We start from the raw sequence: 13,899 nt of genomic DNA, 5'->3' as shown, positions 1-13,899 counted from the left end.
CCTCTGCAGCATCCACCTCCCACAATCCACCATCTAACATCCAATATACATTTCTCTACACAATATACCCCATGACACACCTCACTACTCTCCTACTCCCAGTCCCATTTACTTCTCACTAAGCCATACAGGCAAACCTCACCACTGTCCTGAGCCAAAATCCACAACCTTCTAGAGCCAAGGCCTGCACTACAATCTGGAGTTGATCTCTTAGAAGACCCCGATTGAAGTTGAAAGTGCTTTCTCATTTCCATTTGTCTCTATAGACAGTGGTGTAAAGTACTTAAGTAAAAAATACTACCAAGTACTACTTAAGGGCTTTTTTGAGGTATCTGTACTTTACTTTACTAATTATATTTTTAACAACTTTTACTTCACTACTTTCTTTTTACTCCATAGATTTTCCCTGACACCCAAAAGTACTTGTTACATTTCGAATGCTTAGCAGGACAGGAAAATGGTCCAATTCACACATTTATCAAGAGAACATCCCTGGTCATCCCTACTGCCTCTGATCAGGCGGACTCACTTAAAACAAATGCTTTGTTTGTAAATTATGTCTGAGTGTTGTCTATCCGTAAATAAAATAAAAAATAAAATAGTGACGTCTGGTTTGTGAAGGAATGTGAAATGATTTATACTTGTACTTTTGATACTTAACTATATTTTAGCGATTACATTTACTTTTGATACTTAAGTAAATTTAAAACCAAATACTTTTAGACTTTTACTCAAGTAGTATTTTACTGGGTGACTTTCCCTTTTACTTGAGTCATTTTCTATTAACGCATCTTTACTTTTACTCAAGTATGATAATTGGGTACTTTTCCACCAGTGCCTATAGACAGAACTAAACAGATGACATCAATATGACAGAGGCTTTTACTTTAGAGTAATACAAAGAGATACAGAGAAGAGAGAGATAGATCAGAGACAGAGGGAGAGAGTGTGTGTGTGAGAGAGAGAGAGAGAGAGAGAGAGAGAGAGAGAGAGAGAGAGAGAGAGAGAGAGAGAGAGAGAGAGCTGTTGAACTGTCATCTCCACATTTAATTGATCTTTGCCAACATTTAAACATAAACACTGGCAAGGCACAAGTTTAAACTAGAATGCCTTTGTTTTGCTTGTGTAAACTTTTATTTGGATGCGATGAGGATGTGCTTGACACAAAGGGGGAGAAGGCCGATGGGGAAAGGAGAGGAGAGGAGGGAAGGGTAGAAGAAGGGAGGTGACCAGGGTTGGAAATGAACACCCTCCACCTATCAAATGAGGAAAGATTTTGTCATTGGCGGGTAAGAATGTATATTTGACCAGCCACGTTGGTGGGTGGTCACACAGAGCATGTGGGACCTTTTTGTCTAATCCAAAACCCACATGTAGAAGTTGGTCTAAATGACAAGAACGACTACTAAAGTGTGACTTTGTCCTCGTGTTTCTTGGCTAGTTACATTGTTTTGTTCACATGCTAGGTTGTTTTTCAATGTTAGTTTGAGTTTGCTGCAATTGTCTGCTGCTAGGTCACAGTCTGAGACGTTTTCCATCACAGACAAGCCAGTGCCCAAGTTACCACGGTAACGGTGTGTCCCTTAAAGGGCAGCTGAACTATTTCTGTCTCGCAGGTCACAAAAATGTTATGAAATTAAGCAATATACCCCATGACTTCTTACTAGTAATACAGTTTTTGATTTTGGAATATTAGAAACATGCTCATCTGTTGTTTTTTTTGTGATTTTTTTTTGTCTAATTATGGAGAAAAAATATTTGGGCAGGTAAAAAAAATCTCACTGGCTGCTAGACCAAAATATTAACTTCCCATCCTGGAGGTGACGAGAGGAGTAAGAAAGATAAAGGGCGGAGTGGTAGAGAGGAGAGGTGGGAAGATGGGAGAGAAGAGAAAGAGTGATAAGGAGAAATAAGTAAAACCATCGACTGAGTGGAGATGACCCTTCCCTGAGCCTCCATGTTTCATCCAGTCTCTCTCTAAAGAGATATTAGCAATAGCCTGTTGGCTAACCCTTACTCTATTCCTCCTCTTCTCCTCCCTCTCTCCACGTCCCCCCCCCTTTCCTTCCCTCAATCTGTCCGTGCTGTCGTGTCAGAGTTTCAACATTCTATGAGTCTGCAGTCAGGGCCTGTCCCGCTGTGAAGCCAAGGCACTCTTGAGCTAAGACCTCGCGTAAGACTGAAAAGGACGCCTCAGAAAGAAAATAAACTTGTCTGAGCCCTACAGACGGCCATAGCAAGGCACCAAATGATCAACATATTGGGCCCAGCTGTGTCCACGGCCAAAACAAAATAAATACAAGTCTAAATCAAAAAGGTTGAAGAGGAACTGAACAGGACTGACCTTGAATCAGAGTGCAGTGCAACTATGCAATCTTACATCTTAGTGCCCTACACTTGTTGACACAACATACATGGGACACAACTTCCTACACACGTTCTGTTAAGACAGACTGTTCTCTCTCTCTCTCTCTTCCCCCTCTCTCTCTCTCTCTCTCTACACGTTCTTCTTCCCTCCTGCCCCCCCCCCCCCTTGTCCCTTCATTTCAAAGCAGCAGGTCTTGAGGTTTCTGGTTATCTATCATTCCGTCAGTCTTCTAGAAGTAGTTGGTGTGGAGAACAACAACAAGTGGTATTTTCTGGGGCTAATGGCCTTCAGAGCAGCGGAACAGCAATACACTCTAACAGTGAAGAATCCCACCAGTGTACCACCAGTGATCTCTGATCCCCAGTCCAACTCCCTGACCCAGACCACTGGACCTGGTTGTACAGCAGCCTCACTGACGAGTAGCCAGGCTGTGAACAAGACATCACACACCTTAGAGTACATGCAGCACAGAGATACAGGGACTGGGAAGTAACAAGGCTGTGTTAACAATCAAAACTGTTTCCAATACCATTTCTGTCTATGATTATAGCCCCCAAGACATAACAAATCACATCAAATTGGCTTCAATTGAGTATCTTGGTTCAGCCGCCTTATAACAGTCACTTTAGGGGCCTTTGCAACCCGTCTGAGTACAAACCTAGGGGGAAACATTGTTGGAGCTCTGTTCTGACATCATGTTTACAGCAGTGATTAATGAGACAGAACACAGGAGGCAGGCGGTTACAGTAACCAGACAGGCAGACCCCATATTCTCACTAGTCAGTCACGGAATACATGAGACTTTAATTTACAGCACCTCCAACCTCCAACCCATAATCCCAGCTAACTCAACCCATGCTGCCGTATGTGTGAGGCTGTGACAAGTCCCGAGAGATGCGGTTTGTCTGTGACTGTGTTTACTGTCTGCCGTTGTTCCTAGACTAACCATATATTCACATGGCATTGAGTGAAAGGGTTCTTAGGACTGGGAGAGACATAAGAAACTCTAATGTTGTTGCTGATGAGTCCTACCATTGAAGTGGACAGATTGCGATTGGTAGATGATAGATGTCCATACAGAGTCATTGGGAAACCACGGCTTGGCCCCGCAAACTGTGGGTTGACTATGTGTGTCAGCATTATATATGTAATCCTATATCATGCCTATGTGTCACACATGATACTATTTGTGTACAGGTAACTGCCAAAGTAAAGGAAACATCAACATAAAGTGTCTTAATAGGGCGTTGGGTCGCCACGAGCCAGAACAGCTTCAATGCACCTTGGCATAGATTCTACAAGTGTCTGGAACTCTGTTGGAGGGATACGACACCATTCTTCCATGAGAAATTCCATCATTTGGTGATTTGTTGACGGTGGTGAAAACTCTGTCTCAGGCGCTGCTCCATAATCCAGTGTTCAATTGGGTTGAGATCTGGTGACTGAGACGGCCATGGCGTGTCATTTCCATGCTCATCAAACCATTAAGTGGCCACTCTCGCCACGGTAGCCAAAGTAATGGCGTGCCCAGCATTTTTAAATGACCCTAATTAAGCATGATGGGATGTTAATTGCTTGCTTAACTCAGAAACCACACCTGTGTGGAAGCACCTGCTTTCAATATACTTTGTATCCCTCGTTTACTCAAGCGTGTCCAATATTTTGGCAGCCACCTGTATCTCAGAGAGTTAGTGATGAGGGGTAAACACGAAAGGTGGTGATGTTAAAATATCCATGAGTCAATACGCAGGAACTCAGCGCTCATTACTCAAACAGTTTACACTGTATATCTTCACGCCTCAAATATAGATCAAACCCCACTACAGCACCTCTTCCACACCACCACCCCTCAGCCTATGAAACCCTATGACATAACTACACACATATAACTACCTTAAACCCTGATACGGGGTGGCAGGTAGCCTAGTGGTTAGAACCTTTTGAATTCCCGAGCCGATGAGGTAAAAATCTGTTGTTCTGCTCCCGTTCCCCAGTAGGCCGTCATTGTAAATAACAATCTGTTCTTAACTGACTTGCCTAGTAAAATACAGATGCCCATATAAAGGCAGTTTGTACCTGCATACCACTAATTCTATGTCAGCTTCGTAACTCTTCAGACTACCCTGAGTATCACCCTCTACCCAACTGAAATACAGTTGTGGGCACAAACGAATTACAACAGTACAGGTTTCTGTGGCAAACTATCACTGCTGGAGAGCGAGCTTTTTAGTGGCCGCAACTGTACCCTCAACATCGCCACACGCAGAGCCCACCCCCAATGACCCCATCCACTTGTCTCTCCCTCCAACCTGACTGCGCCAGATCCATCCCTCAGATATCTTGGTAGCGATGATGCTCTGATCTGCTCCTCTAATACTCCTGTGACATTTGTTACCGAGCTGCTGTCTGCCTCATACCACGTCATGGCAACACATGGCAACGCAGGCAGAGCGGGGGGGGGGGGGGGCTGGACTGGCTGGGAAGCTGTGAGCCTATGACAAAGCCAGGTCACGACCTCCGACGAGGGCGAAGTTTTCACGAAATAACATTTTTAAAGAGACAGCGACCGTAGCTCTATTCATTGTGTGTCAAAACAGGCAGGCCTCGGCACAAAAACGAGTTAACAGGTGATCTCAGAGGAAAAGTGAGACGGACGGCAGAGTGCTGAAGAGCTGCTGATAGAATCTTCCTGAATGAATGCACTTCGCTAAAAGAATGGGGATTGGGCAACCAGTTGTGGAGAAGTGATGCCATTCCCTGAGCCACACCTAATGGCTCCCACTGATGTTGAGTGATTCACCACCTCAGTGCTCTGTCAAGGAGAACTAGACTGACCGCTGACAGAATGAGAGACAGAAAGAAAAGAGAAAGAAAAAGAGAAACCAATGACAGATGGAGGGGAAAATTGAGAGATGAAAAGGATAGAAGAGGTGAAGAAGAGAGGACGAAGACAGACAGACAGACAGGCAGGCAGGGAAGAAAAGAACGGTGGGATAGAGAGAGAGAGAGAGAGAACGCGAGGAAGCTCCTGGAAGCAGCGGAGGACTCGGAGCGGTGTGCGCCGGCCCTTGGCGGTCCTGACTCTGTTCTCATCCCCATCATCATTCTGTGTTGTATTTGAGACATTCCGCAATAAAGATGTCAAATAGAGAGCAAGTCCATTGCCTCAGGGGGAATGGCTTGGACAGCCTCCAATTCACATCCACCGCCAAGATAACCAAGAGAATACAGAGGGAGAGGAGGTGGAGAAGAGAGAGAGAGCGAAAGAGAGAGAGAGAATTAGGTATGGATTGGCAGTAACGCACAACGGAATCAAGTTTAGAACCAAGATTAGAAATGAATATGAAATAAAAGCTACTAAATCACTTGTCATTGTACTTTTCATTATTTAAATGACTGACCGTGATTAAATTGCATCATAAATGTCTGATAGTGATTAAGTGTCGTCATAACCCGCTGGGCACAGATGTCAATTCAACGTCTATTCCACGTCGGCTCAACGTTCATTTTGTTGAAATGACGTGGAAACGACGTTGATTCAACCCGTGTGTGCCCAGCGGGAAATGTCTGATTAGAAGTGTTTTGATTTCTCTCTTGACATGCTTTCCGATCCCTCCCTTTGAACTCTCCATTCACAGCTAATTAGTGTCTGTTTATTAAAGCTACGTCTTATCAGCATAGTCTGGTTAATGACTTTTTAACAGACATGTGGCCAATTTCCTCCACTCAGCTGTGGAGTGGCAGTGTGACGACTAGAGAACCCTCTATAACCACTCCGACACAAAGACCTGGGTTCAAATAGTACATTATTTAAATTCAAATACTTTAGCTAGGCTTGATTTATCTTGCCCGGCGCAATGGAATCCATAGAATAGTCGCCAAGGTGCAAACCTTATCCATCTGGCACTCCAGGTAGACTAGAGCAAACGCTGAAAGTACGTAAAAGATTTTGAATAGTAGTTGAACCCAGGTCTGCTGACACACAGCCAGCATGTGGCCCATTGATTCCTTCCAAGTGGCCACAGACACATGCAGTAAATCTCTCTCCCTCGTGTTAATTTTCTTTAGTTCACCACAACACACACAATCCAACGAGCCCTCTGCAACCAGCCACCGACAACACAACAGCTGCAGACACTTAAAACACATACACCGGCAGACAGACAGGCACACTGAATTAGAAAAACAACACCAAAACATTAGCAAGCTATCAAACAGGTTTCAAGCAACTCCCCCCGTGTCCCAATCCCGCCTTGCTAAACAGAAAAAGTATTGAATTTCATCCTTGAACCTAAATAAGAGGGAAGCTTAGGTTATTCGTTTTCTCTCTGACATTTTTCCTTCCTTTGTCCATTTGCAACCGGTAACATAAACATTTGACATGCCAAGTTGAATTCTGGGAAGTCAATAGAATAACAACAGGGGTAACATTAAAGTGACATTTTTAAGCGTTAGAAATAACACAATGACATTGCTGTGGAGACTCCAGTGTTGTCCTGGTCCTAACAGAGGGTGGGTTAGGGGGAATGGGAGTGCCCTTCTCCGGTGACCTCTGTCCTCTCTGACTTGCTGAAAACGAGGTAGTTTATGTTTATGGCGTTGGGGGGGGGGTATGGAGGCGTTGCAGGGGAACTTGGGGCGGGAACAGAAAAGCTCATCATCACTGAAGATTCATCAGCATCTGGGCGAACTGAAAGAGGATAGGTCTGTTTGTGTCCAAGATGAGGCCACTAGACCAGAGAGGACCATGTACAAATACATCCATCCAAGTGTATGTTCAGTAGGCCCTACACAGGAGAGAAGGTTTACAAATAGTGGAAGTATTGCCTGAAGTTGTCCAATAAGAACACACATTCTATAGGTCATTATCAATAAAACGTCACAATTATGTGCAGAGCGTTCGATTTAGCTGCTGGGGGGCAAGGAGACCATTGACAACTACGTGCCGTTCTCAAGGGATTGTTAAATAAATGTTATAATTATTTGGTTTTAATAGCATCACCTCTTGAAGAGCCTTGTCAGAAGTCCACATTATTCCACATTTAGCTCCATCATCAGAGTTACACAGCAAGAGTTAAACATCAATTCATCATGTATTTTCAGATACGTGAGGGCGGCCGTAGCATATCCATTTGGCATATAGCTAGCTAGCAAACGTGTCGTTTAGCTTGCTTCATCAGAGATTAGGCTTTTGGAAAGAGCTTAACATCGGCAAGGCCTCGTCCTGGTAAAGCTGTCAGTCGGACTACTGTCGTCACCACTTAGATGACAAGCAAATATAGCCATCTAGTTTGTCCCCTGAAAGTTAGCTTGCTAACAGGCCATATTGACGTGATCTGCTATTAGCTAGCTAGCCAATTTGACTTTGTCCATCAATCACTGTAGCCTATCATGTCTGTCAGCAGCAATCGTGATTAAACACTCTTAACGATGTTGAAAAGGGGATAATGGTAGATTGCAAAGTAAACATTATCAGCTAACAGTACAACGGCAAATGCGCCTTTCTGCTTCTTGACATGTAGAGCCCACAAAGGATGGGAAATTAACCTAAACCACTCATACTTGGCAGGTATGGTTCACTTTCATTTGATATCTCTCAAATATCCAATTAATGGTGGCCAATATCGAGAGATATCATGAGGCCGCCCTCGCGTATCTGAAAATACATGATCAATTGATGTTTACTGATCATGAAAAGCGCTTAGTTACTTGCTGTATAACTCTGATGACGGAGCTAAATGTGCGCAATTGTTTAGCATGGAATAATCAGAAATGTTCTGACTGCGGTCTTCAAGAGGTGTGGTTGATGTTAAAACCAGATAGTTCACATGTATTTAACAATCCCTTGAAAACGGCACGCAGTTGTCAATGCTTTTAGCGGAGCTGGGGGGGTCTCCTTGCGCTCCGGCAGGCAAATCGAAAGCGCTCTGTACCTTATTATTACGTTTTATTGATAACCACCTATTTGTTCCGTTTCCAAGAGTTTTTCCCAGGACTCGTCTCTCAGTCAGGCCCAATCAGCGGTCATAAAGTTAATCACGTGAGACTCACACTGTAACGGCATAGTCCTGAAACGTCCCCAGGAGAATCTAACTCAGACATTCCTGACTACACCTAATGGCATGTTCCTCTCCCCCTCCTTCCCCTGGCTTCCCAGAATCAGACATAATGCCTACAAATGCCAAAACATGTCCCACCAAATATGTTTGGGTTGCGGGCAAGGGCATCCAAACTACACATTTTGATTTTGCTTGCATCAATCAGCGGGGCGGGGAGTGAAAAGATGAAATGTGTCTAAGCACATCCAAGCAGGACCGGCATGTTGCAGGAGAGCAGAAACACATTTGTCTGCCTGACACTAAGTCAATAAGAGAAGGCCGAGACTAAATGAACTGGATCTGTCAGTCAGTGCACGTTGCAGATGCCCCAGACAGATATCTGTTGGAGATATCTAGCTGAGGAAGGGAAGAACTCTTCAACCCTGAGCGCCCTTCCCAAAACGAAACCCAAAGAATGAAATGAGGATAAAATGTCCTCCAAAACGATGACAGACACACTCTCTGGAGAACAAAGGGAGCTGAGAGCCAGACAGACAAACTTCATAGCAGTAGAGTGCACAGTACATGCACACACACACACACACACACACACACACACACACACACACACACACACACACACACACACACACACACACACACACACACACACACACACACACACACACACACACACACACACACACACACACACAGGGAAAGGGAAAGGGAAAGATCCCGAAGATAGCACAGTCTCATACAAACATAAATGACAGACTTGGATAGGTTGCACTTTGAGTTTAAAAGGGGGTTAAGGAGGACTGCACACTCACCCAGGCAGTTGTGTCCGTCGTGGGCCAACATGAATCCGTCGTAGCAGGTGCACCTGTAGTTGCCCGGGATGTTGATACACTCGTGGACACAGCCTCCGTTGTACTCATTCTCACACTCGTCCATGTCTGAAACAGAGAGTCATAGAAGACCAATGAGAAGGGTGGAGAGGAATGACTGTCGCTACTGTACAAATGGATGGAAAGAGAGGAAGGTGGAAAGGTAGAATGGATGGTAGGGGATTGGGGGGTAGAGATGAACATTATGGAGTGTCGTTGAGATGGGTGTTGGGGTACAAAAGGAGGGGCATATGGAGAGTGTAGAGGTCAGAGGTCAGGGTAAAGGGTTGGAGATAAAAGGTAGTCCACCGGTACAGCTCATGGTGACTGTGCATACATACTAGGGGTAAGACTGGAGTGTTTGGGGGTACAGAGTCCAGAGAGGAATAAGGAGAGTGTCTCGCCATGTTTATTCGTTGACTCTGTTCCCCCTTCATGCTGAGCCAGCGGAGGAGTCTTTCACAGGAGCCACTCACAAGTGGTTGCCATGCGGACTGAGCCACTAAAACAAACAGTCCCCCCTCCGTGTGAACGCCAGGGGAGGCAGGCAGACCGATGGCCAGACCCCAACCCCAAATCCTCTCCTTCTCTCCGTCTATCGTCCTCCTCCACTCCAGATGGGCCCGAGCAGGTATCTGGTTAGTGTTCAACTCCTGTATTACTCCCTCTGTCTCTGTCTCACTCGCCAACCTGGCCAAGACGCCAACTCTCACTCCCTCAGTCTGTCTGTCTTTCTGTATGTGCATCCCTTTCACCTTTTCTCATGTTTCTTTGCTCGCTCCTTCTCCCCCTCTCTAAAAGTACCTTTCTCGCACTCTTTTATCTCACTTCTTCCTCTGTTCTTTCTTCCCACTCTCTTTCTCTCTCTCCCTCTATTTGTTTCCTATCCCCTTTACCTATTCTGTCTGTCTCAGACACTGGCACACAACATTAGTAGCCTGGCTGTGTCCCACACACACACACACACACACACACACACACACACACACACACACACACACACACACACACACACACACACACACACACACACACACACACACACACACACACACACACACACACACACACACACACACACACACACACACACACACACACACACACACACACTGTCCTGTCTCTGCCAACCGCAAGGTGGGCTATGTTGGTTCTGGTTCTGTCAGCCACAAACAGCTTTTAGCACTAGTCTCTCTAGTCTCTCTCCGCCTCCTACATTCTGTGGACTGGACAGAACCCAGTCCTGGGGGTCGCGTCCCAAATAGCACCCTTTTCCCTTTAGGGCTCTGGTCAAAAGTAGTGCACTGTATAGGGAATAGGGTGCCATTTGGGACACAGACCTTGGACACTGCACAGCACACCACCGGTACAACGCCAACACACTGAAATATTCCACTGTCGGTCTGCTCACACAGACCCCTCACCCACTAGACAGCTCATTGTCATCAGGATAGAACACACAGTGTCTTGGTTAAAAGCAATTTTGATGTTCCTGTATATCTACAATAGAAGCTTGGCCTAATCTACTTCTAAGTTGATAAACGGGTCTACAATATAGAGCAGACACCGCCAAAACATCTTGGTCGAAATGCTTGAAATAGAGAAGAAATCTCATCTAAAAGCGTTTTTCCTGAGGCATTCCAGTCAGTTAAAACCAATCAAGATAAAAGTTAAATAAATAACTGGGACAGACATTCTTTCCTTTAGAGATGCTCTGGCACCTGCCATGTTTACAGAGCAGGCAATTACACAGGCCTAACATGCATTCTAATCCACTGTTTGTTTTCGACTCTCTTTCCCACACGAACAAAGGAACGGTATGGCCTTTCTGCACTTTAAAGACAGAGACTGGGCCCTGGCTGGTGTACACAAACTGGTCCCAATCATCAGTGGCTCATCCCAGAGGCATATGAAACCAATTAGGGAGCGCTGAAATGAGAGGGCTGCTGGGTAATGACTGTTTTGTCGGACTGTTTGGACCAACGCCTCTCCCTGTACCAGCAGACATGATGCTAAGGCACCCCTTCACATACTCTGCGTAACACCCTGAGACCCTCCAATGGAAAGCAGAGGTGTGGAAATACAGGGGAATCAGAGGAACATCAGTCTTTGCACTAGAGAGAAGATGTGGAGGAGGAGGAGGATGTAGAAATTGAGAAATAGCAGGTAGATAGAGTGCATTCAGAAAGTATTACCTTACAGCCTTATTCTGAAATTGATTAAATACTTTTTTTCCCCTCATCAATCTACACACAATATCCCAAAATGATAAAACAAAACCAGGTTTTTAGATAAATTAATTCAATAATTCAAATAAGTTCAATTCCGGGCTCTGGCTGGGCCACTCAAGGACATTCAGAGACTTGTCCCAAAGCCACTTCTGCGTTGTCTTGGCTGTGTGCTTAGGGTTGTTGTCCTGCTGGAAGGAGAACCTTCATCCCAGTCTGAGGTCCTGGGCGCTCTGGAGCAGAACAACAACCCTGGAGCAGGTTTTCATCAAGGAAGATGAACTTCATTTTCATCAAGTTCATCTTTCCCCCGATCCTGACTAGTCTCCAAGTCCCCATACCATGATGCTGCCACCACTATGCTTCACCGTAGGGATGGTGCAGAGGTTTCCACCAGATGTGACGTTTGGCATTCATGCTAAAGAGTTCAATGTTGGTTTCATCAGACCAGAGAATCTTGTTTCTCATGGTCTGAGAGTCCTTTAGGTGCCTTTTGGCAAACTCCAAGCAGACTGTCATGTGCCTTTTACTGAGGAGTGGCTTCCATCAGGCTACTTTACCATAAAGACCTGATTGGTGGAGTGCTGCAGAGATTGGTTGTCCTTCGGGAAGGTTCTCCCATCTCACAGAAGAACTCTGGAGCTCTGTCAGAGTGACCATTAGGTTCTTGGTCACCTCCCTGACCAAGGCCCTTCTCCCCCGATTGTTCAGATTGGTTGGGCGGCCAACTCTAGGAAGAGTCTTGGTGGTTCCAAACTTCTTCCATTTAAGAATGATGGAGGCCACTGTGTTTTGGGGGGCCTTCCCCATATCTGTGCCTTGACACAATCCTGTCTCGGAACTCTACGGACGATTCCTTCGACCTCATGGTTTGGTTTTTGCTCTGACATGCACTGTCAACTGTGGGACCTTATATACAGTTGAAGTCGGAAGTTTACGTACACCTTAGCCAAATACATTTAAACTCAGTTTTTCACAATTCCTGACATTTAATCCTAGTAAAAATTCCCTGTCTTAGGTCAGTTAGGATCACCACTTTATTTTCTGTGGATATAGATACTTTTGCACCTGTTTCCTCCAGCATCTTCACAAGGTCTTTTGCTGTTGTTCTGGGATTGATTTGCACTTTTCTCACCAAAGTACGTTCATCTCTAGGAGACAGAACGCATCTCCTTTCTGAGTGGTATGACGGCTGCATGGTCCCATGGTGTTTATACTTGCGTACTATTGTTTGTACAGATGAACGTGGTACCTTCAGGTGTTTGGAAATTGCTCCCAAGGATGAACCAGACTTGTGGAGGTCTACAGTTTTTTTTCTGAGGTCTTGGCTGATTTCTTTTGATTTTCCCATGATGTCAAGCAAAGAGGCACTGAGTTTGAAGGTAGGCCTTGAAATACATCCACAGGTATACCTCCAATTGACTCAAATGATGTCAATTAGCCTATCAGAAGCTTCTAAAGCCATGACATCATTTTCTGGAATTTTCCAAGCTGTTTAAAGGCACAGTCAACTTAGTGTATGTAAACTTCTGACCCACTGGAATTGTGGTACAGTGAATTATAAGTGAAATAATCTGTCTGTAAACAATTGTTGGAAAAATGACTTGTGTCATGCACAAAGTAGATCCTAACCGACTTGCCAAAACTACAGTTTGTTAACAAGAAATTTGTGGAGTGGTTGAAAGACGAGTTTTAATGACCCCAACCTAAGTGTATGTAAACTTCCGACTTCAACTGTAGACAGGTGTGTGCCTTTCCAAATCATGTCCAATCAATTGAATTTACCACAGGTGGACACCAATCATGTTATAGAAACAACTCAAGGATGATCAATGGAGTCTCATAGCATTGAGGGTCTGAATACTTATGTAAATAAGGTTTTTCTGTTTTCACTTTGTCATTATGGGGTATTGTGTGTAGATTGATGAGGAAAATTGTTTAATTAATCCATTTTAGAATAAGGCTGTAAGGTACTAAAATGTGGAAATAGTCAAGGGGTCTGAATACTTTCCAAATGCATTGTACACCCGAGTGTGTCTCCAGCAACCACATTGAACACAACAACCCTGTGTTTGATAGGCAGAGGGAACTGAGCAGAGTTAGTCATGAGGATGGCTTGCATAATGTCTACTGCTTTTTCTTCATCAAACAACAGCCCCAAAAAGGAGAGAGGCATACAAAGAGAGCGAGAGAGAGAAAGCAAGAGAGAGAGAGAGAGAGAGAGAGAGAGAGAGAGAGAGAGAGAGAGAGAGAGAGAGAAATGAGGGGGGAAAAAAAGGTGAAAGTGAGAGAGAGAAAGACAGAGAAAAACAGAGAGAGAAAGTGAGAGAGAGAAAGACAGAGAGAGAAAGACAGAGAGAGAAAGACAGAGAGAG

At 44.8% G+C, this 13,899-nt stretch overlaps 1 protein-coding gene across 7 annotated transcripts in view; it reads right to left on the bottom strand.

Annotated features, from left to right (window-relative positions):
- LOC106609323 (signal peptide, CUB and EGF-like domain-containing protein 1) overlaps window positions 1–13,899 on the bottom strand; it is a 108,117-nt gene that overhangs the window by 85,434 nt on the left and 8,784 nt on the right. For all 7 annotated transcript variants that reach the window (XM_014208003.2, XM_045721996.1, XM_014208009.2 and 4 more), the window contains exon 3: window positions 9,240–9,365. In XM_014208003.2, coding sequence (XP_014063478.1) covers window positions 9,240–9,365 — 126 coding nt within the window. The remainder of the gene's footprint in view (window positions 1–9,239; window positions 9,366–13,899) is intronic.

This window comes from Salmo salar, chromosome ssa07 (assembly GCF_905237065.1).
Source record: "Salmo salar chromosome ssa07, Ssal_v3.1, whole genome shotgun sequence".
Lineage (NCBI taxonomy): Eukaryota > Metazoa > Chordata > Actinopteri > Salmoniformes > Salmonidae > Salmo > Salmo salar.
The sequence above is the reverse complement of the archived record's forward strand: the minus strand, read 5'-3'. Positions and strand labels throughout refer to the sequence as shown.